Source organism: Aphelocoma coerulescens, chromosome 6, assembly GCF_041296385.1.
Source record: "Aphelocoma coerulescens isolate FSJ_1873_10779 chromosome 6, UR_Acoe_1.0, whole genome shotgun sequence".
NCBI classification, from domain to species: Eukaryota; Metazoa; Chordata; class Aves; order Passeriformes; family Corvidae; genus Aphelocoma; species Aphelocoma coerulescens.
This window is the reverse complement of record NC_091020.1, coordinates 4,153,333-4,180,971: the sequence shown is the minus strand read 5'-3', so window position 1 is coordinate 4,180,971 and position 27,639 is coordinate 4,153,333. Positions and strand designations below refer to the sequence as shown.

Here is a 27,639-nt window from a genome sequence, read left to right as displayed (position 1 = left end):
TTAAAGAGCATTCCGCCACTCCTGGGAGCAGCACCCAATGAAAACTGTCCCTCTGCCTGCCTGGATAATACCACTGGATACAGGATGCAGGATACACAAAGAGTAAACCCAGACCACCTACAGTATTTGCTGATCCTGGGGTGAACTTCTGCTTCTGGGGGCTGGTGGGGGGAAAATCACCACTGGAAAACAGCTTCTCCAACAGATTCCAGTTGATTTTACAGTGGGATGCTCATCAAGTACAGCAATTTTGGTTTTTGAAATGAACTAATCAGCAAAATAAAATAAAAAATACACCTTCAACTTACAACCTGGAATGCAAAAATCAAGCTCCTGGTTTAAAATCCATGGAGGCAGCAGCCTCCCCTCTCTCCTAGGGGACACCTTTTCCACCTATATCTGCCAGAAACTGGCTGTGGATCATCCCAGCACCAGTGAAACTCATTCTCCTGCCAGTGTTGTGTGAACTTTGAGGATGCTGCCAATTTTTATGGCTCTGTGAGATCATCCTGTTGCAGTGTGATCAAAGCAGGTGGGCAATGACTTCTGGCTGATGCTCTCTGCAAGCTCTCACTCCCCACTCTGCACCTGATGGAAGTGCAAACAATTTTTTCCAAGACAAAGAGCAACTTGCAAATCCAGGGAGATTATTTTTCCCCACCCTTTATCCCCCTTGGAAAGGTGCTGGGAGAGATGAGGAGGCAGGATGGTGCTTTCTGTGTGGTCCCCTCACCATCCCACTACACATCAGTGCTCCTTTGCAGAGAAATGCTGTTTTATCCGGCAGGATGTGTTTAATTTGATGCTGCTGCCATACGGGAAAAGGTGCATTTCCAGAGTCAGGGTTTTCTGCAGTGCTGTTACTTACTTTACAGTCTTCTGCCACATCTTGTTCCTTCCCCTCTATTTCCCAAAATCATTAGTAACAACCATTAATCTCTGCCTGGGAGGATGCTCCGCACTTCTCTCCATACCCCAAATTGTTCGCCTCCCTTGGACTTTCTATATTTCAAAATCTTTTTCCCCCTCTTATTTTCAAATTAACTGCTTGAAACCAAAATAGCAGAGCAAGTAAAGCCACCACATCACTGTTTATGAAAGGATATTACTTTCCATGACACCAGCTCTCACCTCAAAGCTAATAATCAATTAGAAAGGAAAAAGAAACAGGTTTCTCTGTATTCAGGTACCAAATCACCCTCCTAATTGCTCACAGGCAGCAAGACAACCTCCATGATACAATACCAGAGCCTTGCAGAGCAGGCACCTGACAAAGCCATGCAGATGAATGGAATAAAATTGAGTTACTAACCATTAAATGTCAAGTGTTTGAAATCTTTCCCCCTCGTGTACCCAGCAATATTAATAAATCTTTAAGAGAGGGAGCACACGGAGCTTTTTCACTGCTCTGACCTGCACTGCAAATGGAACAGATGTTTTCATGGAGTTGTCCAACAACGCTTTCTTTTCCCCCCCTCCCCAAGTGGTTACAGTTAATTTAAAAGGCATCAATGTACCCGAGCAGTTTGACAGGAGGAACCAATTTATTAACTCCCCCTGCCAATCAAGCACATTAAGCCATTCAAAGGCAGGAGGGTGCATCAGCACACGCCAGCAATAAATCAGTTTAAAAGCCAGGAGACCAGGAGGGGATGGAGTCATGCAGCAACACTGAGGTGACCCACGCTCCCCAAAACCATGGAACACATGATAAAACAAGCTTCCCAAGAGGTGGCCCTGCCACCCAGGCAATCAACACAGCGCACCATGTACCAAAAGCCCGGCCCCACACAGAGGATGCTCACCGGGACAGCGGCAGGTTCCTGCCCAGGCGCTTCCCAACAGCAGGAGCTGCTTTCTGCAGTCTCAGCACCATGGCATGTATCTACATTGCCAGAAGGGCTCTCTTCTGCCTGCCTATTCCCATACTGGAATGCGGCAGCTTTCCATAATGGGGACTCAGCTAAGTAAATTCTTCACGTTTTAATTGCTCAGATGACTTTGATGAGCGTAAAAAGAAGCTGGACCTTTCTGAACTCTTTGTTGTTGGGTTTTTTTTCCCCTCGGCATTTTTTCAGCTTGTTTTACACCAGAGTAAGCAACAACCACCAGCTGCTGGTGGTCATGGCATACAATCTGAATTTTTTTTTCTTAAAGGACTTCCACAGTGCCCAATTATAGAAAGTTTTAACTGAAAGGGTAATTTTTTCACTAGTCTGGAAATTCTGTAGAAAGAGACATTTCTCAGTAGAAGAGGGTATTATGGAATGATTTGGGTTGAAAGGGATCTTGAAGACTGTCTTGTTCCACTCCCTGCCATGGGCAGGGACACCTTCCACTATCCCAGGTTGCTCCAAGCCCTGTCCAACCTGGCCTGGAACACTTCCAGGGATGGGGCAGATTCAGACTGCAGAGATCTCAGATGTGCCACTGTTAGAAGTAGGGGGTAAAGGAGTTAGGGTTTTTTCCTTCTTTTTTAAGCTTACACAACCCAAATACATCAAGTTTCTGATCTGGCAAAACACACAAGCATGTTCATCACTGTTTGCAACCAGAGCATTTTTTTTCTGGTAGTGAAATCACAGCTCACCCTTCCCCACCAAAAATAAAATGATGAGTGTATGCAAATGCAAATATTTCTCTCCAGTACAGGGAAATACCCTTGGTTCATAATATTCCCTTAGAACATGAATACCTCCACAAAGGTGTGTGTGTGTGTGTATATATATATATGTGTGTGTATATATATATATATGTCTCTTAACTTGAATATATACACACATATCCATACATGTGTACTTTTCTCCTCCTGTGTTTTTTTCTTTTTAAGCCTGACTTGCTTTATTATCTCTGCTCTATATCAGTTTTGTCACCCATGTTAATGCCTCCAAATCAGCCTAGCAGGCCCAATTTGACTGAGCTGGGACGGTGTTGACATCCAAGCCTGGGCATTCCAGAGTAACAAGGAACAGGGCACATCCAGCAAGAAGCCAGCCTGCAAATGAAGCTCCTACAGACATCACTGTACAGGTAATTAATGCTGCTAAAGCCATCCCAGACACTAAAAAATCACCCCAGACCTCATTACCAAACTCACACATCTTTCTCCCTCTCTCTGGAAAGGGCTTGGCCCCCATGCCAGGGCTCAAAAGGTGGCAAGATCAAACCTTCAGATGGTTTGATGAGGCGCTTGCCAGGAGCAAGGTTACCCTGGCATGTTAATGAGTCCATATTGCAAATATACTTTCCTCTTTCTCCTTCTTAAACATAAGCACTAATGTTACTGCTTATTAGCAAAGCAGATATGAAAGTTTAAGTGATTGATGAAGTGATTAATTTAATGACGCAGAGTTAAGGGTTTGGGTGGGAGTGGGGCTTTTTCTTTAACCTTAAGTTTCCTGATGTTGGGAATAACTAATTTTCTAGCCTTAAGTTTTCATTATAGATGCTGTACTTTCTGCAGCTCAACAAGTAATTTCATCAATGGGCCTTCAAATGACAGAAAAGGGGCTTGAGTTGGGAGAGCTGAGATCCCCTTTTTAAGCTCTCCTCAAATATTGCTGTTCATTAGGGATGTCAGCACACTTAGAAATGAGGCTGCTCCTCTGAAGAGCACTCAAGAACCCTGAGAATTCAGTTTTAGGCAGTAAACAGCCATTGGGTGATAGATAAACACTGAAGAGGAAGGTGAGGTGGCCACAGCCTCCCCTTGTGAAGGAGAATCTCGGCAATGGCCAGAATGAAGCTTGTAAGGCAGGTTCAAAAACATGCAATCTCTGTCAAAGCCAGAGTCTGTCACAGCATATTCCTCTTCCTAAAGCATATTACCCTTCCTAAAAGGCCAAATCAATTCTGCTTGCTGCACATACACACCCCATGGGTGTTTGCTTCCTGGGCAGCCCACCCAGCAAGCAAACCAAGGAGTTTAAGATCTTCCAGTACTTACCAAGTCACCTTATTTCTGTCAGATAAACAACAAAAGCAGCTTTGTGGGGTTTTTTATCATTATGAACCCCATGCTCCCGTGTCAGTGCTAACACACATAGTCCCCAAGTTCTGTAACAGCCACAGACCAAGTCCCACCATGCACTTGCCCACTTGTTTTACTCTGTTTGCCCTCCCAGCTGGGGATTTTTTATATGCAGCAGCCTGGTTCCACCATCAGCTAAAACTTATCAGAGGCAACAGCACAGCAGAGGGATGGGCAGCCTCTCTTGGCCTCTCACAGAATGCTTTGGGTGGGAAGGGACCCTTGAAAAGATCTCTTTCCAACCCGCTGCCACAGGCAGGGACACCTTGCACTAGACCAGGTTGCTCCAAGCCCTGGCCAGCCTGGCCTTGGACATTTCCAGGGATGGTGCAGCCACAGCTTCTCTGGGCACCCTGTGCCAGGGCTCACCACTCTCCCAGGGAACAATTCCTTCCCAATATCCCATCTAACCCTGCCCTCTGGCAGTGGGAAGCCATTCGCCCTTGTCTTGCCCCTCCATCCCTTGTCCAAAGTCCCTCTCCAGCTCTCCTGGAGCCCCTTTAGGCCCTGGAGGGGGCTCTGAGCTCTCCCTGAAGCCTTCTCTTCTCCAGGTGAGCACCCCCAGCTCTGCCAGCCTGGCTCCAGAGCAGGGGGGCTCCAGTCCTTGGAGCATCTCCATGGCCTCCTCTGGACTCACTCCAGCAGGTCTGTGTCCTTCCTGTGCTGTTCTGGATAATCTTCCCACTAAGAGCTCAGCCCTGGCTGTGAAGAGGACAGTGACTCCTGGCTGGAGCTGGTGAAGCTGGATGGAGGCCTATCCAACCAAACAGCAAATTTGGATGGAGCATCTCTAAAGAGAAGGGGGTGTCTTTGATTAGACCAAACACAGGCACAGAGGCCCCATTCCACGGATTCAACCAGGCATGAAGAGGGCACAGTCACTGCTTTAACACATATTTCATGGAGGCTTTTCCAAGCTCTCCATCCACTCTATTACCACTGCCACCACCTTTTCCAAAAGCACTTCCCAACTTACCAAACTTTGCTAAAAGCCAGCCTGCCTCCCATCATTCACAGAGACTCCCGATGTTGCCCCTGCTGCCCTGCACCTAGGAGGCGCTAATCCCAAACTTTAAAGCCATCCTGAGCCCCACCTCCTTGTTAACCAATTAGCACCTTATCAACAGTGTGCCTCCAGGGTACTTTCTGGTCTTGCCACTATGATTTGTAACCCCGTGGTGCACCGAGATTAATTCATCATTTTCTCTGTAGCTTTAACTCCTTAGTTTGAGTAAGGGGGACAAAGAGCAATACATCCCCCCTCTCCGTCAACAGCAGCACGCACCTGCAAGTGAGGGGGCAGACCCGGAGACACCAAAGGGAAAAGGGTCTGGTGGCTGTGCTGTGATCAGATGACCACAGTCCTTTATCCAAAGCAGTCCTCAACAGATCAACAGATGCGCCCCTCCCCCCAAGCCTCGTGCATGGATATCTGAGCTCTGAAACGATTTAATCAGTCCAGAAGGATGCAGGGATCAGAGAGCCAGCGCTGGTTTTGTTTTTTTCCTTCCAGTGATGCATTTGGAGGAGCCCAGGCACCACAGTGGCCGGCACATGCTGACAGCTGTGGGATCAAACAGGTTTAGCCCATGTTCAATCCCACACTGACAACCGTATCTTCAGCAGCAGCTTGAATGGTCCAGCACCCCCAGGGACCTCTCCTGGGGGCCAAAACATCTCCCTGTCCAGGACCAGAGCACAGCAGCAAAAAGCTGTGTTGGAAGAGATCATTGCCTTGGGAAGGACAAATACAGAGTGTGGAGGATGGAAGTCTTCCCTGCCTGGAGAAAAAAAGCCCTCTGGCCTGGTCCTTGTCTAGGACGGAGAATTAAATCAAATCATCCGCAAATATCAGAGGGATGTGCTGCCCCAGCTCCACGTGAGGATCCTGCAGAACACCCTACCCGTGAAATACCATGTTCCTCTTTAGTTTTCTTGTGAAATAATTCTGTGTCTCAGCAGGCACGAGGTGTCACACACCAACCTAAACCCTTTAATCGCCACCAGCCAGCAAAGTACACCCACACCTCAGTGGCACTCCACTATCCCTGGCTCCTCTTAGGCTGCAGCAGCCTCAGGGGCACAACTGTGAGAGCCACAACTCCATGGGCAGTGCCTGCTACAGCCCATTCTGAAGTAGATCTTATAAAGAGCAAGGTTCAGTTCTGCCTATTCAAATTTAGTGAAGAAATATCCATGGTCACAGCATTTGCCAGCTCAGCAAAAGCTGCACAGAGCAAAAAAGAGGGCAGAGCAACCCGTGAAATTCCCTGTCAGCTATCCATCCATCAATCCATCCATCCACCTTGCTCTCTGAGCACGGTGGACCCCGGGATGGAGAGCACAGCCCGTGCCTCCTGGGAGAACCGTGGAGCTGGAGGGAAGGAAAAGGGGGCTTTGAGCAGCAAACACAGCCCGGGTCACTGGACATGGCGTTGAGCCAGCACTGCCTGGGGCTGTCACTCTGCAGTGGTCCTGACCCTGGGACTTGCTGACTTGGGGGTTCTCCTTGGCCCTGCACTGTCCCAGGTTAATATGTGGGAGGAGGTGCTGAGGCAGCTGAATTTGGGGCACCCAGGGCTGAGCATCTCACCAGTCACAGGAAGCATCCCGGTGAGCTGGTGGGGTGGAGAGCCGAGAGCCTCAGCTGTAGATGTTCCTATCCAGGAATAAGTATGGGAACCAGCCAGCAGCCCTGGCAGAAGTCCTGAGGGAGCCCAGCCTCCCCACCTGCCAGCTGTCCTAGGTGCTGTCACCAGCTTGAGCAGCACCTCCTCACACTCGCATTGCCCAGGGAATGGTCATCCCAGCAGGTTTCCCTGTGCCGTGCACTGCTCACCTGAGCATGCTCTGCAGGGGACACCAGTCCTTCACAGAATGGTTCGCATCGGAAGGGACCTTAAAGATCATCTTGTTACAACCCCCTGCCATAGGCAGGGGCACCTCCCACCAGACCAAGTGCTCACAGCCCCATCCAACCTGGCCTAAGATCTAGACTTAATCCCTCTCCTGGTTTTAAGCAAGGCATGAGTTACCAAGGTCTCATAGGCAGGAGGGGACACATTGATCCCCACCCGGGTGACCGTGCTCCCTGACACGACATGGCCTGAGGGCAAGGCCAAGTGCATGTTATCACCTCAAGTGCAGTGGTTGAAGTGTTTCCCACTCTTTTAAGACAACATTATTCCAGTGACGATAAAATGTTATCGCTAGGATGAAGGGGAAGTGGAATTACACTAGTCTGAATGGCCTCTTTTGTCATGCATTTTGCAAGGCATTGAGGCATGAAAGCTTTCAGAGAAACCTGGGTGAATCCAAGCTAGGTGGTTATAAGGCTACTTACAGACCTGACATGATGGATCATCTTCATTTTCCCGTTCCTGTCCTGCTCACAGCAAATCCATTTGCTGGGCAATTAGACTCCAGTCATTACATTATGCTAAGAAGACATTCCTTTGGCAGCAGCAGGGACCCCGACCAAGAGGAGCTGGGAATGCTGCCTGCCCATTCCCACCTGCTGACACATCCAGGGCTGCAGTCACCCCAGTGGCATCAATGCCACCCTCCCAGCTCACATCATGCCTTGCCAGGGTCCTCCAGCAACTCACCTGGCATCCATAGCATGCCTTATCCACAGCCCTCCAAAAGGTCTGGGATTAAGCAAAATGGCCCTTGGAATAATTTTGCTTAAGACAAACAGCAGCAGGATAAAGACAGAGAGTTCCTCTCCTGCACACTCTTCTCCCAAGGGGTGTTATCCAGCCAGTACTCCCATTTTCCAAGTAAAACACAGGGTGACACAGCTGCTGGCAGCTGGCACAGGCTCTCCTGGGGACCTGTCTCGCCCATGCCACCAACAGCCCAACCAACACCATCCTCCCTCCTCATCCTGCTCTCCAGGTATCTCCCCCCACTCCTACAATTCCCTTCCCAGAACCTTCCTGGAGTTCCCATCTCTGACTCCCTCTGCATGTGTGTGTGTGTTTCCATTACTTCTGGGTGAAGTAACTGACTACAGGGTCAGTCCACCTGAAAATTGCTCTCCCCAGACCTAAATGAAACAGATGGGCATTGATGATGTTTTGGGAGAAATTAATCAGCCTGGACCAGCGGCAGCGCCAGCAGCTCCCTCAGCCCAATCTCACCTAATGAGTTCCAAGCTCTCTGTCTTAATAGCTCCTGACAAGACTAATTTACTCTTGTAAGTGATTAGAGGGGGAATGATCTCTTAATTGTTGCTTAAGATCCCTTTTGGCATGGCAGGCAGCAGGCAGGGAACGGCTGGGTTTGGAGGGAAGGGATGTCATGGGAATAGGCACTCAGACCTCAAAAAGAGACACTTTTTTTTTCCAGGAAACAGGTGCCACACACTGTTCTGCTCATCACACTCAGGATCTCGGAAAGGTGTTTCCAGATGGCTGCTTTTTTTTAAAGTTAGTAAACCTGAACTCAGAAAACACCTGCCAAAAGCAGGAAACACAGAAACAACTCTGTGTGTCAACACTTCCCAGGCTGGCATTTCCCTCCGGTGCATCTGGAAAAAAAATCCCAACGTGCCAGTATTCTTAAAAGTCAATTATACATAGACACAGTGTAATACAAAGTTTAAAAAAAAAAAAAAAGAAATTCAACTACTAAAGTAATTCCAAGAAAACTTGACTCACATAATGTCTCACTAGAAAGCAGGCTGTAGGAAATATTTCCCTATTTTCAGACAAAATAGAAGTTCAGTCCAATTCCCATAAGGTATTTCAAGCTCAAGCGCTTGGAGAGCAAGGTGCTCTGTGAGGAAGCATTTCCGTTAAGCTGTTCCCAAGCAGCTCTCACTCCTACTCCCTTCCCAGGGCTTCTCCCGAGGATGCATCTCTGTGCAGAGCTCAGCTACCACACAGGAGCCTCCACCATCCATCCAAACCAAGACTCCACATCCTGCCTGCTTACTCAGACACCACCCCAAATCCCACAGGGGCTGCAAATGCGTGACCAAGGGGACCCAGGAAGGGACAGAAGGCTCAGCTGGAAGCACTGGTTGAGTCCTGGAGGAGACCTCTCCAGACTCTTCCAACCCTTGACAGCTCTGCTAATGATGTGGGTGCAGCAAGAGCCCTTTCTTAAGGAAGGTGCTGCTTGGGCTGCACGGCTGGAGGTGGGAGAAGGGATCTCCACAGGCTCCATCCCAGCCTCCCAATCGATTCCTCCCGCATTAAAAGCCAGTCACGAGCCCTGATTGAAGACCACAAGTTTAATGGACTGAGAGCCTGGGAAGGCGCCGAGAATGACCGGGTCGATTTCTGCATTTACTAAAAACTGATCCCCAGCTAAATAAAGAAAGAAAAGCTCCATCTGTCAGTCAAAAGAAAAGCGTTCCTTTTCCGTACTTTTCCATAGTGTGGTGGCAGCCGCTGCCCACAGGCCCATCCCACTTACCCACAGGTGTGTCCTCGTTGATCAGCAGGTAGGTGTCAAAGAAGTAGTTGATGAAGTATGGCAAGCGATTGCCCTGACCTGGAAGAGGACAAAAACAAGGAGTTATTTCCCTGGCACAGGCCAGCACAGCTGGGAGAGGCTCAGGAATGCTCACAGGGCACTGAGCTCATGCTGGCAAGGGGTAACCCCCAAGATGAGAGCTAGCAGGAGGACAGAAAGCACCATGAGGTCCCCCATAAAAGCTGGCAGGGGAGCCACTTCCCTCTACCAATCTTTCTGGATTTGATATTTTCCAAAAGGCTTAGGGGAAGGAGGAAGCCAACAGCACAGGGACCAGGAGCATCAATTATTGGTTTAGCCCATGACTAATACCTTTGCTTTGTTCCCATGGCTGAGAGCCTTTCGCCTTGTCAGCCACCCCAGCAAACCCCCGTGTTCCTTCCGTCTCCCATCACCCGGCTGCCTTTCCCTCTAATTGCCTCCTTTCACCTTTAATAACCAGGCTCACTCCTTTCTACTCCCGTTTTTACAGCGCTGGAAGCTCACAAGCCTGCCCCTGGCCCGCAGCCTCATTAGGGGACAGAGTCAAGTGCAGAGCACGTAGGAGAGTGACAAAGGCAGCCTGAGCCAGGGAAAGAGTCAACCAGGAAAGACCTACTGTACCAGGGCTGCAGGGAAAGAGGTGGCGGGAGAGGCACATAATGATTTCCCAAGAAGGTTTGGCAGAGTGTGTTCAGCATCCCACCTCGAGAAACAGGAACCAGACCAAGCTTCAGAATCCTCTTTGCCTGCCCAAGCACCCAAAGGAGAGAGATGCTCCTGGGACCTTTCAAACACAGGTCTCAGGTGTGCATCCCAACAAACCTGCTCCTGGGGACATGGGCACAGGATGGGAGAGCAGCCCAAGCTCCACCAGGGCTACATCCATGACAAGACAGGGATTTTTCAGTGCTGCCCTCTTTCCTGAGGCACCAGGTTGGTTAAACACCCTGAGAAATGGGAAAGCACTGGAGGCAGCACTGTTGCAAAGGCACATTTAAATCCCAAACCTCTGGAGTTAAGTACCTGGAAAGAAAATAAAAAGGAACCTAACAAAGGGGGTTATTTGAGGGCTAGGAACATCTCCAGAGGCTTGGCAGCACACTTGTCACTGGCTGCCACGCTGGGGCCAGCAGGCTCTGGGAGGGGCAAATGAGGCTAGAACACCCCAAGCAGCCCTTGGCACACAAGACTCACTTCTGCAAAACCTTTCTGTTGCAAAATACATTTCTTAATACCACCAGCATGCTAAAAATAAGTTGCACTGTCCAAATCCAGCTGCAGCAGGTGCTGGGAGGCTTTCAAACCACCCAGCACACAGGATCTGTGTGCTCAGGGAGGAGGGAGACCAGCATCTGAGAGCTTGGAATTGCTGAGGGAGGGTCTAAAGGCAGGACACTGCTTTGAGCTGCAAATCCCAGGATAAACGCTGGCATTTCCTTCTGAGAGATTGCCACAACCACCCAGTTATACCCTGGGATGCACCTTCCCTGTAACCCTCAACACAAGAAGGGGTCCCCCCCAGCACAGGAGGGACATGGACCTGCTGGACAGAGTCCAGAGGAGGCCACGGAGACACTAAGAGAATTGGAGCCCCTCTGTTCTGGAGCCAGGCTGGGAAAGCTGGGGGCGTTCAGCCTGGAGAAGAGAAGGCTCCAGGGCTCACCTCCTGCAGCAGTAGCCAGGCAGGAGCAGGGAGACTCCACTGCCACGCCAGAGCTAAACCATCCTCTTCCAAACACTCCAAGCCCACTCAGGCTCCACTTGTCCATTATACACCAGCTCATTGCTTCACCAGGAGCTTTACAAACCTTCTGGGAAGAGTTGTTCCATCACCTGCAGTGCCCAGGGTGTGTGGTAGGGCATCCATGCACTTATGGCTATGGCAGGCACAGGAGCTGTGCCAGCACTTGCTTATCACAGAGATGACAACCCAAGCCCTGGGCAGGGTTTAGGAGAGAAGGGTTGGAACGCTGCTGAGCTGCAAAACCTCCAAATCCCCATTTCCGTGTGCTGCCTGTCCAAGGCTTTACAGTTTCTCACTGCAATGAGGGAGCAAGTCCCCAGCTGGGCAGGCAAACCCCACCATCCCACCTCCAATGGGACACTCTGGCAAGTGACCTCTCGGGGGGGAGGGGGGGAGTAAAGGACTTGCTAGATTGTCTTTTTTCCTTATTTTTCCCCTTCCCAGAGGAGCACCAGGGCAGTGCTCCCAGTGAGGCTCTCCTTGATCCAACACGACACCAGAGGGAGATTGACTGCGCCTGTCAGTCACAGCTAATGTCATCCACTGACTGCTTAATCAGGCTGCCAATCTGGGCAAGCCATCTCGAGGTTTCAGGAGGGGGAAAAAAGGGGGAAAAAAAGCCTTTATTCCAAAGGGCACAGTGCTATCAAATAGACACACACTAGCTATTGTTTATCAGCAAGAGCCACACAGGCCCCCCCCTCCCCACACCAGCACCCAGGGGGATTAGGCCGGTCATGCAACAATCCCAGTTTTCACGGAGCTTTGCTGTACATTTACAGCTCCTATGCACCTTGTGATATGCCAGAACCTGTCCCAAAAGGCACATTTTCTACACCAAAAGACCATTGTCCCACCCGCTCTCTGCCAGAAGCCCCTGTGCCAGGAAAGACCCACAGCATTAGTGGGAAGGGCTTACTGTGGAGGCTCTTCTGGCCCACAGCCCTGCCTTTCCTGCCATGGGGAATTAGAAAAGAGGTTTTGCAGCTCAGATAGGAGTTATTTCCCCCCCAGCATACATTAAAGCACAGTTCAGGTAACGACTTTGCTGCTGAAAGCATGGGGAGAGCCCTGCCAGCAATATTCTGCTGCTGAACAGCTAACAAGCTTCTGCTTTACATCCCTGCCTCCAGTTTTCTTTAGGTTTTGTTTACGTAAATTGACCTCATGTCAGGTCCAGCACCAGCTTTGCCTTGGTGAATCCACACCTGGAAGTTGCCAAGGGCTTTTCACCGAGATAGCCTTGGAGGAGGATGGATGTGCTGGTGAACCCGACAGTGGTAGATGCTCCTGGTGTTTTTCCAGTCCCACCTGCTCTCTCACAAGAAGGGCCATCTGATGCCACATGTGCAGTGAGTAAGGACTGCAAGAAGAGTGGGAGCACAATGTGCAGGTCCCCAGGACTTTACAGGATGGAGACAGGAGATTGCTCACATGTAGCAGCCACATCACCCCAGCAGTGCTGCTCTGTATATCCATCAGGAGATGACAAACACAGCAATTATTGCCTTTACACCTTGCAAACATGAGCAAGGAGAGAGCAGAGACAGACTTACCTGGAGAGACCAGCTCCAGGAGCAAGAGGAGAGGCAGGAAGGTGCTGGCAGCAGCCACACGACGCTTCATGGTTCCTGTCAAAGAAGAGAGGCAGTGTCAAGTCCAGCACTTGGCAGATACGACCTTGTCTCCCTAAATCAGGCTCAGGGTACAGCCCTGCCCCAGGTTCCCCGATGCCACAGGGGAACCCTCAGGACATCAACACTGTTTCTCAGTTCATGCAGCCCCCAAACATCCTCTTAGCGATAGAAACCACGATTAACCTGGTGGAGGTGCTCCATTTTTTTCTTTCCTCTTCCCAAAGATCCTCTCATGTGAGGGGACAAGCCACAGTGACCACCGTGGCCAGGAGAGGAGCAGCCCCAGCTGGGATGAGCCACTCCAGCACCAGAGCAAAGGAAGAGCTGCTGTGACCTGGGAGTGACACAGCAGCGAACTGTCAGCAGCTGGATCTGAGATGATTTGGCAGAGTTGTGCAGGAAGCTTGACCCAAAATCACTGGAGAGGCACCAAGATTTGGGAGCAGAGCCCCTCAAACCTCTCACAGCACGTGGGTGGCTGCAGAGCAGGCACTGCAGGAGCATGGGAGGCAAGGAGGCTGCCGAGTGTGCCCTCAGCCCTCTCTGCCTCCCAAATTTTCAACACAGCACAAGGCTATTCACACTAAGGAAACAGAATAAAAGAGCACCAGGGAGGTGCCAGCACAGCCACATCCTCACCTGGTGTTCAGACCATCAACCCCAAAGCTTTTTCCAAACCAACCCCACAAAACCTCAGCCAAGTCTCGCTTTGCAAGGAAATTTGCACACAGGGATTTTAAAACATTCCAACCCTGGAGGCAAATATAAATCACATGTATTACACAGAGTGTAAAGGCACAAAGAGACCTCCAGAAGCTTCCTCAGGCAGAGCCTGAGACTGACAGGACACCCCAGTGACCCATCTCTGAAGCTCTCCGTGTTTCCCTGAGTGCTCTGCAAGCTGTGGGGCAGTGGAATGTTTTCCCACCAGTTCCAGCTGGGACAGCAGCAGCCCCAAGGACAGAGAGAGGAGGTGACACTCCAGGGAGAGGAGCTGTCACCCAGCTAAACCTTCCCTTCACAGCATCCTGCTCTACCCACATCAGTGGGTAGAGTTATCCCAACCCAGCTAAGGGTGAAGGGCTCTGTCCCCCTTAAGAGATTCATGGGAAGCCTCAGGGAGGCTCCTAAAGGAGCTCCAAAGCAATAGCTACACCTATTTTATCGTTACTGATGGATGTGTCAGAGCAGACAGCTCATAACTGTCACTGCAAAAAGGGCCTGAAATTCTAATTTCTCCTGCTATTTTGCTACAGAGAGTCTCTGGGATGAAGAGGTCTGTGCCTAGACAAGGAAAATGGTGCTGTGGTGCATTTTGTGCATCTTCAGGTATCTCAGTGCAAGCCTGAGAAGACAGGTGTAATCATGCCCATTGCCTTAGAAAACACAGTCAGGGCAGGAGAGTTTAAACCTCCACATCGTGACAAGCTTCTGACTTCTGAGTGCTTGGTGTCAGCAGAGCATCTATAAGGCCCAGTTTCTAAACAAAAATGACCACTTTCCCAGGAACCAGGCATCCTGACAATCCCTTTAAATACTTACGTTTGGCCAGCAAAAGCAGAATAGATTCTTGTAATAAAGAAAAAACACCAAACATCTCAATTTTTCCCTTGCTTTAATAGGTTTTGAGGAGGAGGAAATCTCAGACAGCACTGTTGTTCCAGACCCCTGCATCCAGCATGGAATGCAGAGCCCAAGCTCTTGGTGCTGCAGCCAGAGAGGATGCGATGGAAATGAGTTCCTCTGCCTTCTGCAGTGCCGAAATGCCACTGAGGAAAACACTAACTTTCTTCTCAAACAGCACCACTATCAGCCCAAGCGAGCGTGAACATTTTCCATCTTCACAGCCCATGTTTAAAAGGCAACAGGGCAGTGGAAAAACAATTTATGTGATGTAGAAATAAAGGTGGTTGACAGCATCCCCTTTCGAGTGTCATGATAAATCTAAATATTGGATATTCCAAGTCAGTCACTTCATTATGTAAGTAATTGCCTGAAATGTCATTTTGATTTTCTCTGTCTTCATTAATGTTGCAGCTCTTCACTGGTTCTTTGAGATGGTTCACTCAGATATTGCAAATTTAAGGAACGGGATCAAGAAGTCTCTGGGGAGAACTTAAAAAAATGTGACTAAGAGCAGATTAAATTGCACCTTGTGCCTGAATGAGGCTCTTCGGAGGAAGCATTTGGTGCAGTTTCCAGCATGATAATCTCTCTGGGCAAGGCATCCCCAGGAGCTCAACTGTTGTCTCCTCCTGGCTGCCAAAGCACTAATGTTAAACCAGAGGTTTCCCCATCTGCTGGCAGCTGCTCCCAAGGCACACGGAGCAGCAGACAGAGCCTCAGGGAATGGGAAGCTGAGGAAACACCACAGTGCAAACAAATCTGGGGCTTGAAAGTTTAGGAATCAACTCAGGTCAAGCAAAGGCTTTTCAGCCTGCTTTCTCCAAATGCCTCCTCCTTCCTTTCCCAAGCCTGAGAAGCGGCTTTTTCACTGCTTCAACAGCATTGCTGCATCCCTAAACGTGGCAAATCCCACCTGCTCCAGCCCCTGGCACGCACCCATCCCAGCCATGCTCCAGGAGCCTCCTCCTGGCACCTCACCTCCACGGAACGCCGGAGCAGGGACGCTCCCAGCGCTCCAGCCCGGGCCATGGACTGCTCTCGGGGTGCTTTAACAGCAGTTCCAGGCTCTGCACCCGGGCTGGTTTATTTTTGAACGCCCTGCTGGGGCGCTTGCCTACGGGAGCCGGCTCTGCGCACACACAAAACATACCACTGCCTCCGCCGGAGCTGCCGTTCCGTAGCCCGGCTGGCAGAGCTGCTCCACGCTGGCATCTTTAATCATGCCCAGAACCCCTGTCCCTTCTCCCCCCCGCCTGGTCTTCCCTTCCCCAAACAGCACCGCGATGCTCGAGCCTCAAAATTTACAGCTCCAACCTCTCTGTTTGCTCTGCGCTGCGCCAGGGGCACAGAGAGGAAATGAAAGTGTAAATCAGAGCGTCTCCCGAACGGCCGCCGCAGGAGGAAACTGTGTGCCTTCCCAAAAAAGCCCCTTTTCCGGCAACAAAACACCAATGGTGTCCCCCAAAGAGGAACAGCACTGCCCACCCACAGGATTTGATGTGGGAGGTGGGGTGGAAGTACCTGAGATGTCACCAGGATGCCACCACACCCACAGCATCCATCCAGCTGCTGGAGGACCCCTCTCTGCCAAGCTTCCTCTGTCACTGTGGCCACCTTGGAAGAGCAGCCAGGAGATCCAGTACGGACTACCACCAAACACGCATCCAAAAAACCACCCCGGGATCCCCTTTGGCCAAGCACATCGCTTAACACCACCCCTCACACCAAAAGAACAGCCTCTCCTGCTTTCCCAGCTTCCTCGTCCCTCTGCTGCTTAAAAAAAGCACTGCTAGAAATTCACCTTTTCTTCTTATTACTGCCTCTTGGCTTTACAATAAGTAGGATTCAAAAGGAAAAAAAATTACAACTTAATTCCGATTTTTTTTTTTTATTATTCCCACCCCCATATTGGCATGAGCCATATCCAAGTCATAATTCCCAAAAATAACAAATTGCAGAACAGGGTAATCAGAAGTAAATTGATATTGATAAATAAGCTTTTCTCCCGTGCAGTAGGTGGTTTATTTTAATCTAATGAGTTTTATATTTTCTGAGCTTTCAGATTCCATGATGAAGAGCTATCCACGCTAGAATTACAAAGCACTTTGAAATATTGTAATTTTATGGCTCATTTTGTCAGGACTCTTGAAAATGAGATTTGTTCCCAGTGAAAAAATTTGCCCCCCCCCCCTTTTTTTTTTCTTGCTTTCTATTCCCTGCAGTGAAAGAAAATAAAATTTCCCGGTTAAATAAATACAGGCCAGGATATTGGTATGCACATGGGAGCAGGGATATGGATGCCCACAGGGAATAAGGGGCACAGCTGCTGGCACCTGCCACAACCCACCTGAGATGGTGTATGTAGGAGAGAAAAAAGCATGAAAATCCTCTCTCTCCTTCCTTCACCCCAAAATCAAAATGAAGACTGGAGAGAGGGGTGTTTGCTCCCCACAAATAATCTGCACTTCCCAACTGGGGTACTCAAACCTTTCTTCTTCCAGGGAAAAAGCTCAAGCTGCTCCTTACTGACAACTACTAACACCCAAAAGTTTCCCACACTTCCAGCAGTTTACTTCCATTTTAAAACAAGAACAGGAGTGAACGTATTTTGGTTGGGGCTTCCAGACATTGGCTTTCCCACAGGAATCAAACATTAGCTGCAAAATTGCATTAACACATCATTTAACCAAAAACCCAGATTCAGAAGGAAATACCATCTTTAAACATTGCTGTCCATGCAGGAAGGCTGTGCCTGGGTTGGAAATGACATTGGTTTTCCAAGTCACTGCCACAAGACAGTCCCAATAACTACCCTGCTCTGCATAAGCAACATCAAACCCTACACCACAACTGTGGTATCTCCAAGGAAAAGTCAAATAATGCATCCAACTCAACTTCTGCATCCATGGAATATTAAAATAACACCCCGGGAGCTTTGGGAAGAGGGTTCCTATTCCCTGCTGCATCAGTCACTGGCACCCATCCCTCCATGGCAAGGGCAGCTTCTCTTTTGGGGAGACAGAAGTGGAGATTCCTGATTTATATCCTTTTAAGTGGGGCAGCACTGGCTCTTCAGAGTCTCCAGCACTGGTTGCTAGTCACCATAGGCCTCATAGCAACCATTTTCCATCACAAAACCTCCGTTCAGCTGAAACAGCAGCTCCTAAGCTGGGAGGAAGGCTGGGATGGGGCATGGAGACCAAGCCAACAGGCTCCTGGGCTGCACCAACACATGGAAGCAACACAGCAAAGCTGTGGAGCAGATGATGCTAACGTGGGATGAAAAGGTGGAAAAGCAGCCAACAGCAACAGAGCTTGGCTTAAAGGAAAAAAAGAGGGAGGAAAAAAAGGAGGAGGGGAAGAAGGGTGGGAATCCTTGCTTTAGGAGAAAGTGGAAAGCTGAATGCAGAGAAGTGACACACACAGTCTGGTCTCACAAGACAGGACCCTCTCTCCAGACTCTTAGAAAAATATACAGGAATGGACAAAGTGGCAAATGTAAGAATGCTGAAGGCCTGACTCCAAGCCTGCTCAGGAATGGGATGCCAGACACTTTCTTCTTGTGCCCTGCCTGGAAGAGGAAGGCCTCCCCCTCACCCAGAGCAGGCAGCAGCCTGGCTGGACTTCCAAGCACTGCATCAAAACTATGCAGGAGAAGTGTCCAACATCCTCGGGCTCCCACACACGATCCCTGAGTGTCTGAACTGCTGCCACCCAGCCTGCGCCTACAGAACCTGGGGGCTCCCACCCGTGCTGCTCCAGAGCTGGGCACAAGAGCTGTGCTTGGTTTGGGGGAAAGAAGAGGACAAGATATGTGTGAAGTGGGATTAAAGGGGAAAAAAAGCATGTGCTGGTAGGGACTGCCTTGGCACCTCCCTCCTTGCCACGTCCAGGTACAGTTTTCAAGGTGAAGATCCCCTTTTTGCAGCAGGAGGGAGCAGGGCACAGGCTTTGCCCCAAGATGTCCCCCCACAACAGCAATAAAGGATTCAGCATCAGCCTCAAGAGCAAGTCACCAGCCTCAGAACCACCAGCTCCTCCCAATCAGTCACCAAGCTGCATTTTAAAGCCCTGCCAAAGGAGATGGGTGAGTTACTTAACTCCATCTCCCTTGGTAAACACCACTGCAAGCCCAGGACCCCAGGTGCGTGTGCACCTGGGATTTCATCCCATCTCCCTTGCCCCCAGCTGCCCCTAAGCTCCAGGCTGGGTGTTTGCAACACTAAAAAGAAGCAACAAGGCTACTTTGCTCAGGCCTCTGGTGACTGGAATGGTAGATCTTAAAAACAGAGGGAAAAAGGGATACTTCAGAAGAAAGGAAAAAAAATAAAACAACCGTAAGAAAACCCACAAAAAACCTTCACACTGGTGAACTGGAGCTGCAAAGGCTCTCAGGCCATTTCTTGCCTCATCCAAATCAAGAGGGAAGTGTCCTTGCTGCTTTCACACAAAGCTCACTTAACTTCCAGCGAGAGGCACTTTGCTGCTCCAGACCTTTCCAAGGCCCGCTGGCTGTTCCAGTTAATAAAAGGGAAGCTTCGCCTGGCGGAGCAGCACCATGGGCACACTGGGGTAATCACTCGCTGGCTGGAATTGTAGGAGCAGGAAAAAAAGTAGACAGCACATGGCAAGGAAGATGGGGATACTTACAAGGAACCCCCTCAAAATCCCTCAATTCCAAACAGCAGCCCTGGGGAGCAGGGATTGAACAGAAAGACAAAGGCATGCAGCAGGGATGAAATTATTTGGATTAATGACAGCAGTCCATCACCAGTGACAGGCTTGTTCATGCAAACCCTCCTGAGACCCCAGATGTGGCTGAGGGCCCTTGAAGCTGTCCAGTCCCTCTCCTACATGCCCTTTCCAAAGGTGCAGCATGCCCAGCCTCCAGCACATTGCTCTATTTCCATCACAAATTTGCCCCCAGTGACTCTCTCCCCAGCTCACTCCAAGCAGGACCTCTTTCTTCCTGGGAGAGCAGCTGTTTTATCAAACCCACATATCAGGGCAAAGCAATCCAGGCTCTGGCAGAGGCTCTGAAGGGACAGCACAGCCCTCCCACACCCAGAGCAGTTTCCATTGCAAGCCAGGTCCTTAGCCCCAGGACACGGGTTCAAATGGACTCTTCCAGGAGGCTGCAAAAGTGACATTGTGTGCTAGGATTGCCCCGCTGGTCAGAAGGGACTTTAAAGACCACCTAGTTCCAGCCCCTGCCGTGGGCAGGGACACCTTCCACTATCTCAGCTTGCTCTAAGCCCCGTCCAACCTGGCCTTGGGCACGTCCAGGTATGGGGCAGCCACAGCTTCTCTGCGCACCCTGTGCCAGGAGCTCCCCACCCTCACAGCAAGGAATTCCTTCCTAATATGCCATCTAATCTTCACCTTCATGGACTGAAAGGCACCAGGCCCCTGGACTAACATCTCCTGCCCACACTGAAACCTCAAGCTGAGCACAGCCCATGGATAAATGCTACTCCAGCCCCTGCCATAGCATCCTGGTTTTTACCAAACCACTGGCAAGATCCAGGACATCTGCAAGATTTGGGTCTTAACCATTGGAATTCCCAGTTTCTCCCCATTTCAGCTGCAGAATCTGCACACTGAAATACAGTCAGATAACATCAGCACAAAGGCAGGAAATTTCACATTTGTAGGTCTTGGGCCACAAAAGCCCCAAAATAACCATATTTCTCCTGCAACATTATTAGAAGCCTTACTGGAGGAAGAAAGATACTATAGTGGGGAAATAAACATGGAAGTTTTAGGTTGCACATGGAACTGTTCATGCTCCCAAAGCAAAGCTCCAGCTCAATTAGCCTGGCTGCGAGCAGCTGGGATATTTTACACCCTAACAAGAGGCCATAGGCCAGCCCCCTCATCAAGCCAATCCCATATCCTAAAGCTTCTTAAATTCAAAAATAATCTGTGCTCCAGACCATCTGCACAGAACATCTAAGAAACTTCATAAATGGAATCCTTTTTAAGAGGTCCTTTCCCCCCCGCTACTCCGGGGTGTGCTCAGAAGAGGATTGCAGGGCCTTTTTCCTTGCACCAGCTCAGCAGAGGAGCTGCCATGCCATGGACATCACTCTGGAGATTATTGCAGCTGGACAGCAGGAATGGTTCTGGTGCTGCCTCCCTCCCTGCTGTACCCAGGTGATGCTCCTGGCAGAGGGACACAGTCCCTTTGGACATGGGCTGGGGGCCCTTCCCAGGCTTAGCCACAGCAGCCAGCCAAGCTCCACGGCTCCCACCTCTTCCAAACATTGTTGCTCCCAATTATCACAAAATTAAAAATTAAAAGAAGGGACAACATCAATTTTTACAGTTTCCCACAAAGATGGTGTTTTACAACCTGATCTTAAAACAAAACACTGTATTTTTCACTACACCATCCCAACTCCTTCCGAAACAAGAAAGCTTTGTGCTGGGGAGGGACAGAAGTAGCGAAGGAAAACGGAATTGCACAGCAATTTCTCCTCCCCTCCTTCGACAGGACAGGGGAGAAGAAGAAACAAAGGTAAAACTCACTCTGCCAAAATAACCACCTGGATTTTCACAAATGCGAGTATTCCATGGGAATACTTTATTCCCAGCCCCCACTCTCCAAAAACATAAATTTAAACATCTCAATGCACCGCTCTATCCCACATGCACGAGGCATCCCAGGCTCCCGCAGGATGCACCGGGAAGATCTCGGGAAGAAGACAGGCTTGTTGCGTGCAGCCCCAGCAGAGCGAGCCTCGGCAGCTCTGCCAGCCCTCCTGCCCGAGGAATCCGCTGCCAGACGCGGCTTTTCCCCCAGCACAGGCTAAAAAACCGAAAGCAACAACAAAGAAAACACACATCAGCGTAAGAAATGTCCCATTCCAGCATCCCTCTCCTCCTGGAAAACGCTAATGGATAAAAGAGGCAGCTTGGGGAAGCGATAGTGGCCGGCAAGGTGGCCAGAACACGGATTTAAAGAAAAGAGGGTCCGCAGGTTCTGGAGGAGACGAAGGAAGGCAGCAGCAAGTAAAGAATCAGAGGGAGAAAAGTAATCTAAAATAAAATGTTTTCTCAAAACGTTCAGGGAAAGCTTGGCATTTTAAAGCGCTGTCCTGCTATTTTAATAGTGTTTGGAGGGGATTTAAAAATCCCACCGCTTCCACTGCGGCTCAGCCCCCACGCGCGGCTGCGGCGCGGCATTCCCACGTCTAGGAAGAAGTTCAACCCCGGCTTATCCCAGAAACTTTGGAGCTTCTGAGCAGCCCGAACTCCAAATTAGAGCCGGGGATAGGGGGAGGAGGGGGCAGCGTGCCCGCTCCCTCGGGGCAGGACAGAGGATGCCACCGTACGTTTATAGTGTTATTTTAGGGAAAAGGGAGAAAGGTTGAGCTCCCCCTCTACTGCCACGGAAACCACCGCGCTAAGCGCGTCCCCCCCGCCCAAAAGAATAACAATAATAGCAGGGCTCGGCCCCGCAAAAAAATCTGTTCGCTCGGTGAAAGCAAACCAAGTAGGTTCTGGAAGGGAGACCCCGCGCAAAGCCGCCCCCCGGGAAATGGAGGGGGTGATGCCCTCGCCTCCGCACATCCTCCTCGCCCCCCATCCCACCCCTCCCAAATGAATAAACCCACGAGCAATAAGGAAAAGCGGTGGGCCATTACCTGTGGTGGATATCTCGAAGCCCGGTGTCAGAGGCGACCCCCCATGCCTTCCCCCCCCCGCCGCCCTGCGAGCCGCGTGAGCCGCCGCGGGAGGAGGAGGAGGAGGAGGAGGAGGAGGAAAGGGAGGGAAAGGGAAGGAGCGCGGGAGACACTGACGCGGGCGGCGCAGCGCCCCTCGCCCAGGTACCCGGGATTTCAGCGCCGGCTCCACCTTCCCCCGCTCCTGACCCCTCCCTGGGGACTCCCGGCCGCCCCAAATCCAGGGCTCGCCCCCAAAACAGCAGACACCTCCTCAAATCCAACTTCAGCCCGAGCAGGCGCTGGGTGCTGGTTACTGAAAGTTTAACTCAGCCTCAGTGGGTTTAATTATTTTTTTTTTCTTGCTAATGTTGTTATTTCTCTGACCTGCACGCGGGAGCAGCTGGCAGGGCCCGGAGCACGTAAATCATACATGAGCGGGAAAGCGATCCGGGCACGGCGTGCCAGGAGAGCCGCACGGATATTCCTGCCGAGCTGCTCTCCCCGGGCACCCGGAGCCTCGCTCTCCATGGGCACGGGCTCCTATCTACCGTGCTGCCAAGCCACACTTCCGACCAAACCCTTCTTGCCCTCAACCCTGTTGTCCTCCCGGCATTCCTAAGCCTGGCAGGACATTCCTGCCTCCGGTCCAAGACCTCCCCACAAGCAGCTTTTGGGAAAACGGCCAAATGCCACTGCTTCACCCCATTTCTTGCCTTCTTGGAAGCAACAAAGCCATAAAAAGCCACTTACAGTAACACCAGTCCTCTCACCGAGGGGGTGACTCCCTGTTCCTGGATCCCAGGAAGGGGCAGGGCTTTGGGTCTTGCCCTGCTACACACACCGGCCTCCCACCACCACATGAGGCCCGTGGAGCTGTACCATCGCACCCAACCCCATCACGACCAGCTTTGATTAGAACGCTAAACAAGCGCGGTTTGTGCTGCTAAAGCCCACCCTGGAGCCTTGCCTAGGAATCACAGAATCCCAGAATAGTTTGGGTTGGAGAGAACATCAAAAATCATCTCATTCTGTTCCCCTGCCACGGCCAGGAACACCTTCCACTAGACCAGGATGCTCCAAGCCTCATCCAATTTAGCTTCAAACATTTCCAGGGATGTGAGGACCCCTCCCCTCCACTCCCCTCATCCTGGAGCGCCCGTAGGCAAATGCTCCTGCAGGCATAGGTGGGGGTAATTAAGCCTTTGCCTCTCTTGAGCAGCTCCTTCTAATTATGCCATTAACAAAGCTCCCGGGCTGATTGGTTGGAATTGGGCACAGGTCTGCTCCTGGTGCTCCCTGGGGATGGGGGGATTCCTCCACCAAACCTGGCCAAGCCTCAAGCACTTGGCACCCCAGAGCCAGCCCTGGCACACGTGCAGCTGCTTTGAGCGGAACCCAAAGTCCCTGGCAAACAGCTGAATGCAATGAGCTCTCTGCAGCTGACTAAGGCACCGGCAGATAATTTCCTCACATCACACCTGGGCTGTGTTAGGTTCCTTAAGGAATTGGCCTTGGTAGCTGGCACTGACCTTGGGGGTCACCAGGAGTACAAAGGGTGCAGGTGTTAACCTGTTTGGGGTTCTGAGCACCCCACTGAGCTGAGCCACCTGCTCTAGGGGGTTTCTCCCTCCCAGGGCCTTCATCCCCTCCTTGCCTTCTTCATCATCATCATGCAGTGTGTACACAGCCAGGATCCTCATGCTGTGTTCATCCCAGCAACATCCACAAAGTCAGGGAGCTAATGAGGGGAAGAAATGACAAAAAAAGGGAGGAACCAAAGCAAAACCATAGGTGAAGACATGTGTCAGGCCTGGGTGCCTGTACCTGCTCTGGCTTTGCACAGGTGATGTCTCACTTAATGACTCTCCCGATAAATTCAGGTCGGTGTTTCTACTTAAACAGGAGCACGCCTCTCCTCTGCTAGGTTCCTATGCCTTGGCTTCACACCATGGATTTCTGCTCACATCCTGACTGGTTTGAAGCTGTGTCACCTGTTTCACATAAGTCAGCTCTAACAAGGTCTGGGGGTCTAGCTTGGACTCCCAGTCCCACTGCCGGTGGAGTACAGGGTGCAGCCTTTCCCATTGAAGAGGAGAGGGAGGACTGGGGGGGGTTTCAGTGCCTAGGTTCACAAAACACACAGGAATTCAGTATCTTGTGATCTGTACCTCCCTGTCAAGCCCGGTTTAAATCAGGCAGGGGCAGCAATAGTTACGTGTAGGCTGGACACTGAGCCGATGTTCCCAAGCTCCTGTTTGGAGAAATCCATGGTACTCCAAGACCCAGCCTGGGAGGTGTGCCTTTTAACAGGTTCAGGGCTGGGGAAAAGAAGGAAATAGATGAAAGTGATACATTGTGAGCAGAGATGCTCCCAGTTGCTACTGGCATCATAATTAACACCAAGCCAAAGCAGGGAGCTGGAGAGCTGGACTAACCTCTCTGCTATCCCAGCCTTTCTCCACAGACTCATTACAGGGAAACCTGATTTTTTTTTGGAGGCAGATCCCCTCTCCATCCTGTCTGTGAACATAGAGCAGCTCAGCAGAGCCTTTCACAGCCTCCTGGCACCACTCACTCAACCTTGAAATTGTACTGCAGGGCTTCTCCCCCTCATTTTCCATCCAGTCACAGAATATTCCTGCATCCAGCTCTCCCCACAATGTCTCACTCCTCTGCCTGCCTTCCACTGCAAGAGCTGGGATCACTGTTTGTCTCTAAATAGATGAAATATCACATGGAAAGCAGGTAAAACACAGACACGTGCAAAATCCTCCCCCACTCAGATACTGAATTATCTCTGCTTGCCACGGACCACGTTCTGCTGCAGACTCCAGGGTCTGCACGGACATCACTGCCTGACAACCAGCCCGTGCAATATTGTGCCATCCGTCATTTCTTCACGCCTCCTTTTCCCCAGGAGTCTCCCACAAGGGTCCCTGGAAGTGCTTCCCCAAAGTACTATCCTTTTTTTTTTTCCTCAGTAAAGAAAACCTGTGTAAAAATGCAGGGTGGCTTTTATGCTCAGGAAAAAGCAGCCCATGCCCCCTGCTTCCACTTTTCTGGGGGGAAACATGGTGATTTTGTCCCCCCAGACCACAAGCCCCAGGGGAGTGGTGGTATCCTCCCTCTCCCACAGCTTTCTAGCACCCCATGGTGCTGCGTGGGTTGGGATGGTGGTGTGAGGGAGGCAGCTCCCCACCTGCTACCTTCTCACCCAAGTCACAATTAATTTATAGAGCCATCTTGGAGTTTTCTTTTCGACCACCTGTGCTGTGGCTGACAGTGAGCCGGCTTTTCCAGTGTGAAATTAATTTCCAGGTCCATTTCACACAGAACTTTAAGGCCAGTATTAGGATCACACTGTTTGTTTAGGAATTTATGAGTGAAGGAGGCTGGTGAGAAAGCTGAGCAAAGTTAAGGGATGCTGGAATTCTCTCTCTGGAGAATAAAAGCACTGAAAGAGCAGCTGGTTTTGTTGTTTGGGGTTTTTTTTCCCTTTAGAAGTACAGAAGTACTGGGTTTCAAATTGCATCTTTGGAAGGTGATAGTCCCTGTGGAGGCAGCAGGAGGGGCAGAAAATGGGCTCACCTTTGAATACCTAATTCTGTGGGAATTCCTCAGGGATCTTCCAGCTTGTGTTTACAGGTGGGTCCACGCAAGCTACCCCTGGACCAAGCATTCCTGTGGTGATAACACATGGCAAGAAGGGTCAAGGTGATTTTGGTGAGCCCCAAAAAGCCTTGCCAGGACCTGGCTGAAGCCCTCTGTACTCTGCAGACCCCAAAGCAGCCTGTTTGCAGAATTGTCTCAAGTTGGAGCCAGCAGGGCCCATCCCCTGCTAGAGGCACTGAGAGCACCCTGCAGCCCCAGGCTGGGCTTGTTAGATCCACAATGGGTTGATGAGGGTAAAAAAAAAACCCTTTGGAGCAACTCTCTGCGCAGCTGGAAGCACTTTTCACTCAGCCCTTGTGATTTCTTACTGCTGGGGAATGTTAGTAAACTGGAGAGGGTTCAGTGACGATCCAGTTGATCTGGATCAAGAGCAGCGGCAGTGACAGGAGACAACTTTGCAACTACCCTGAGTCACTTCATGCCACACATGTGAAGCACCTTTCTCTTAGCTTTGAGCCCTACCTCACCAGCTTGTTTTTTTTCCTTCCCCTCGGTTTATTCTTTCTTCCTCAGCAAAGGAAAAGGTGCCATCTACAGGCACAGAGAATCCATGAACAGGCACAGAGAATCCACCCCACAGCCCTTCCCATCTCCCCTGTCCCCTGCCATCATACCCTCGGCTGGGCCATCTTCCCTGCAGTGTGGTCTCCAAGCTGCTTGTTCCCTGTTTGGGGTCGGGGAACACCAGAGGGCTGTGCCACGCAGAAGATGGCCTCCCTCCTGGCCAGCCCTGGGGCACACCTGTGTTTGACCTTGCTGGTAACTCAGTGGAGCAGCAAGATAAAAACCCAAGGGAAGGTGACCACTTATCTCCACAGCCTGGGGGGACCAGCAAAGGGGACACAAAGGAACTTTGGTCATGCTGTTTCCTCAAGGGAATCCTGGAAGGCTCCTGTGCTGCTCACCCAGGGTCACAACTTCCAGCCCCGTGAGGTCTCAGAGTGCCGTCGTGCTCCTCTTCTGCCTTGCTCTGCTCTGCCAGTTGCCTCTCATTAACCCATTTTGATCAGGTTCACACATTTGTGATTTAAGGAGGTCAGCAAGGAAAATAAGAAACTGTAGGAAGAAGTGCAAATAACAGCAGATAGATAAATTGTCCCCTGTGTGAGTACAGTGGGGTGTCTATAGCAAGGGGGACTCCTGGGCAGTTGGAAGGTGAGTGCAGGGGACCAGTGACAAGCTTGTGGTGCTGTTTAAGGTTCAAGGTTGCCCTCAGGAGAGAAGGAAATCTCTCCCCTTCTCGCCAAGCCAAGGGTGGCAAAAAAAGTGGAACTGAGGCCAGGCAGGTGGGATCGCTCCTCCTAAACAGCTATCAGCCTGGAGCTTGCTCCTGCTTTAAAAACCCTTCTCACCTCCCAGCTCCTGCTTCATATTGAAGGCATTTGTCAGAGCAGACGCTCCATCCTGCTCTGGCAGGTGTTCCAAGCTGTGCAGCAAGGCAGGGTGACAAAACCTGGAATGGAAGAGGAGCTGGCAGGGGGGTCCAGGCAGCCCATCCACCAGCAGGTAGGGATGGCAGAGGGATGGCTCACTGAGCTCTGCCCAGCCTTCTCAAGGCGCGCTGGAATTCACACTCAGGCAGCCCCAGCTCCTGCACTCCCCCGCCCGGGCGTGATAAATTAGGAGGAAAAGTTTCTCATCTCAGTTGGTTCTCGCTGCGCCGTCCAACAGAGCACAAGCCTGTCTAATCAGGAGCTACAGTCCTTCACCATCTGTTTGGAGCCTAATTACAAATGCAGAAAAATAATGTGCTTTACAATTGCACCAGTAAATGCTGTAAATGATTTAAAT

General features: G+C 50.7%; 1 protein-coding gene across 2 annotated transcripts in view; it reads right to left on the bottom strand.

Annotated features, from left to right (window-relative positions):
- CDH23 (cadherin related 23) overlaps positions 1 to 26,032 on the bottom strand; it is a 185,212-nt gene extending 159,180 nt beyond the window's left edge. For both annotated transcript variants that reach the window (XM_069018960.1, XM_069018959.1), the window contains exons 1-3: positions 25,765 to 26,032; positions 12,800 to 12,874; positions 9,458 to 9,535 (exon numbers count right to left, since the gene is read on the bottom strand). In XM_069018960.1, coding sequence (XP_068875061.1) covers positions 9,458 to 9,535; positions 12,800 to 12,869 — 148 coding nt within the window. In that variant the 5' untranslated portion in view covers positions 12,870 to 12,874; positions 25,765 to 26,032. The remainder of the gene's footprint in view (positions 1 to 9,457; positions 9,536 to 12,799; positions 12,875 to 25,764) is intronic.
- Between the last annotated feature and the right edge of the window lie 1,607 nt (positions 26,033 to 27,639).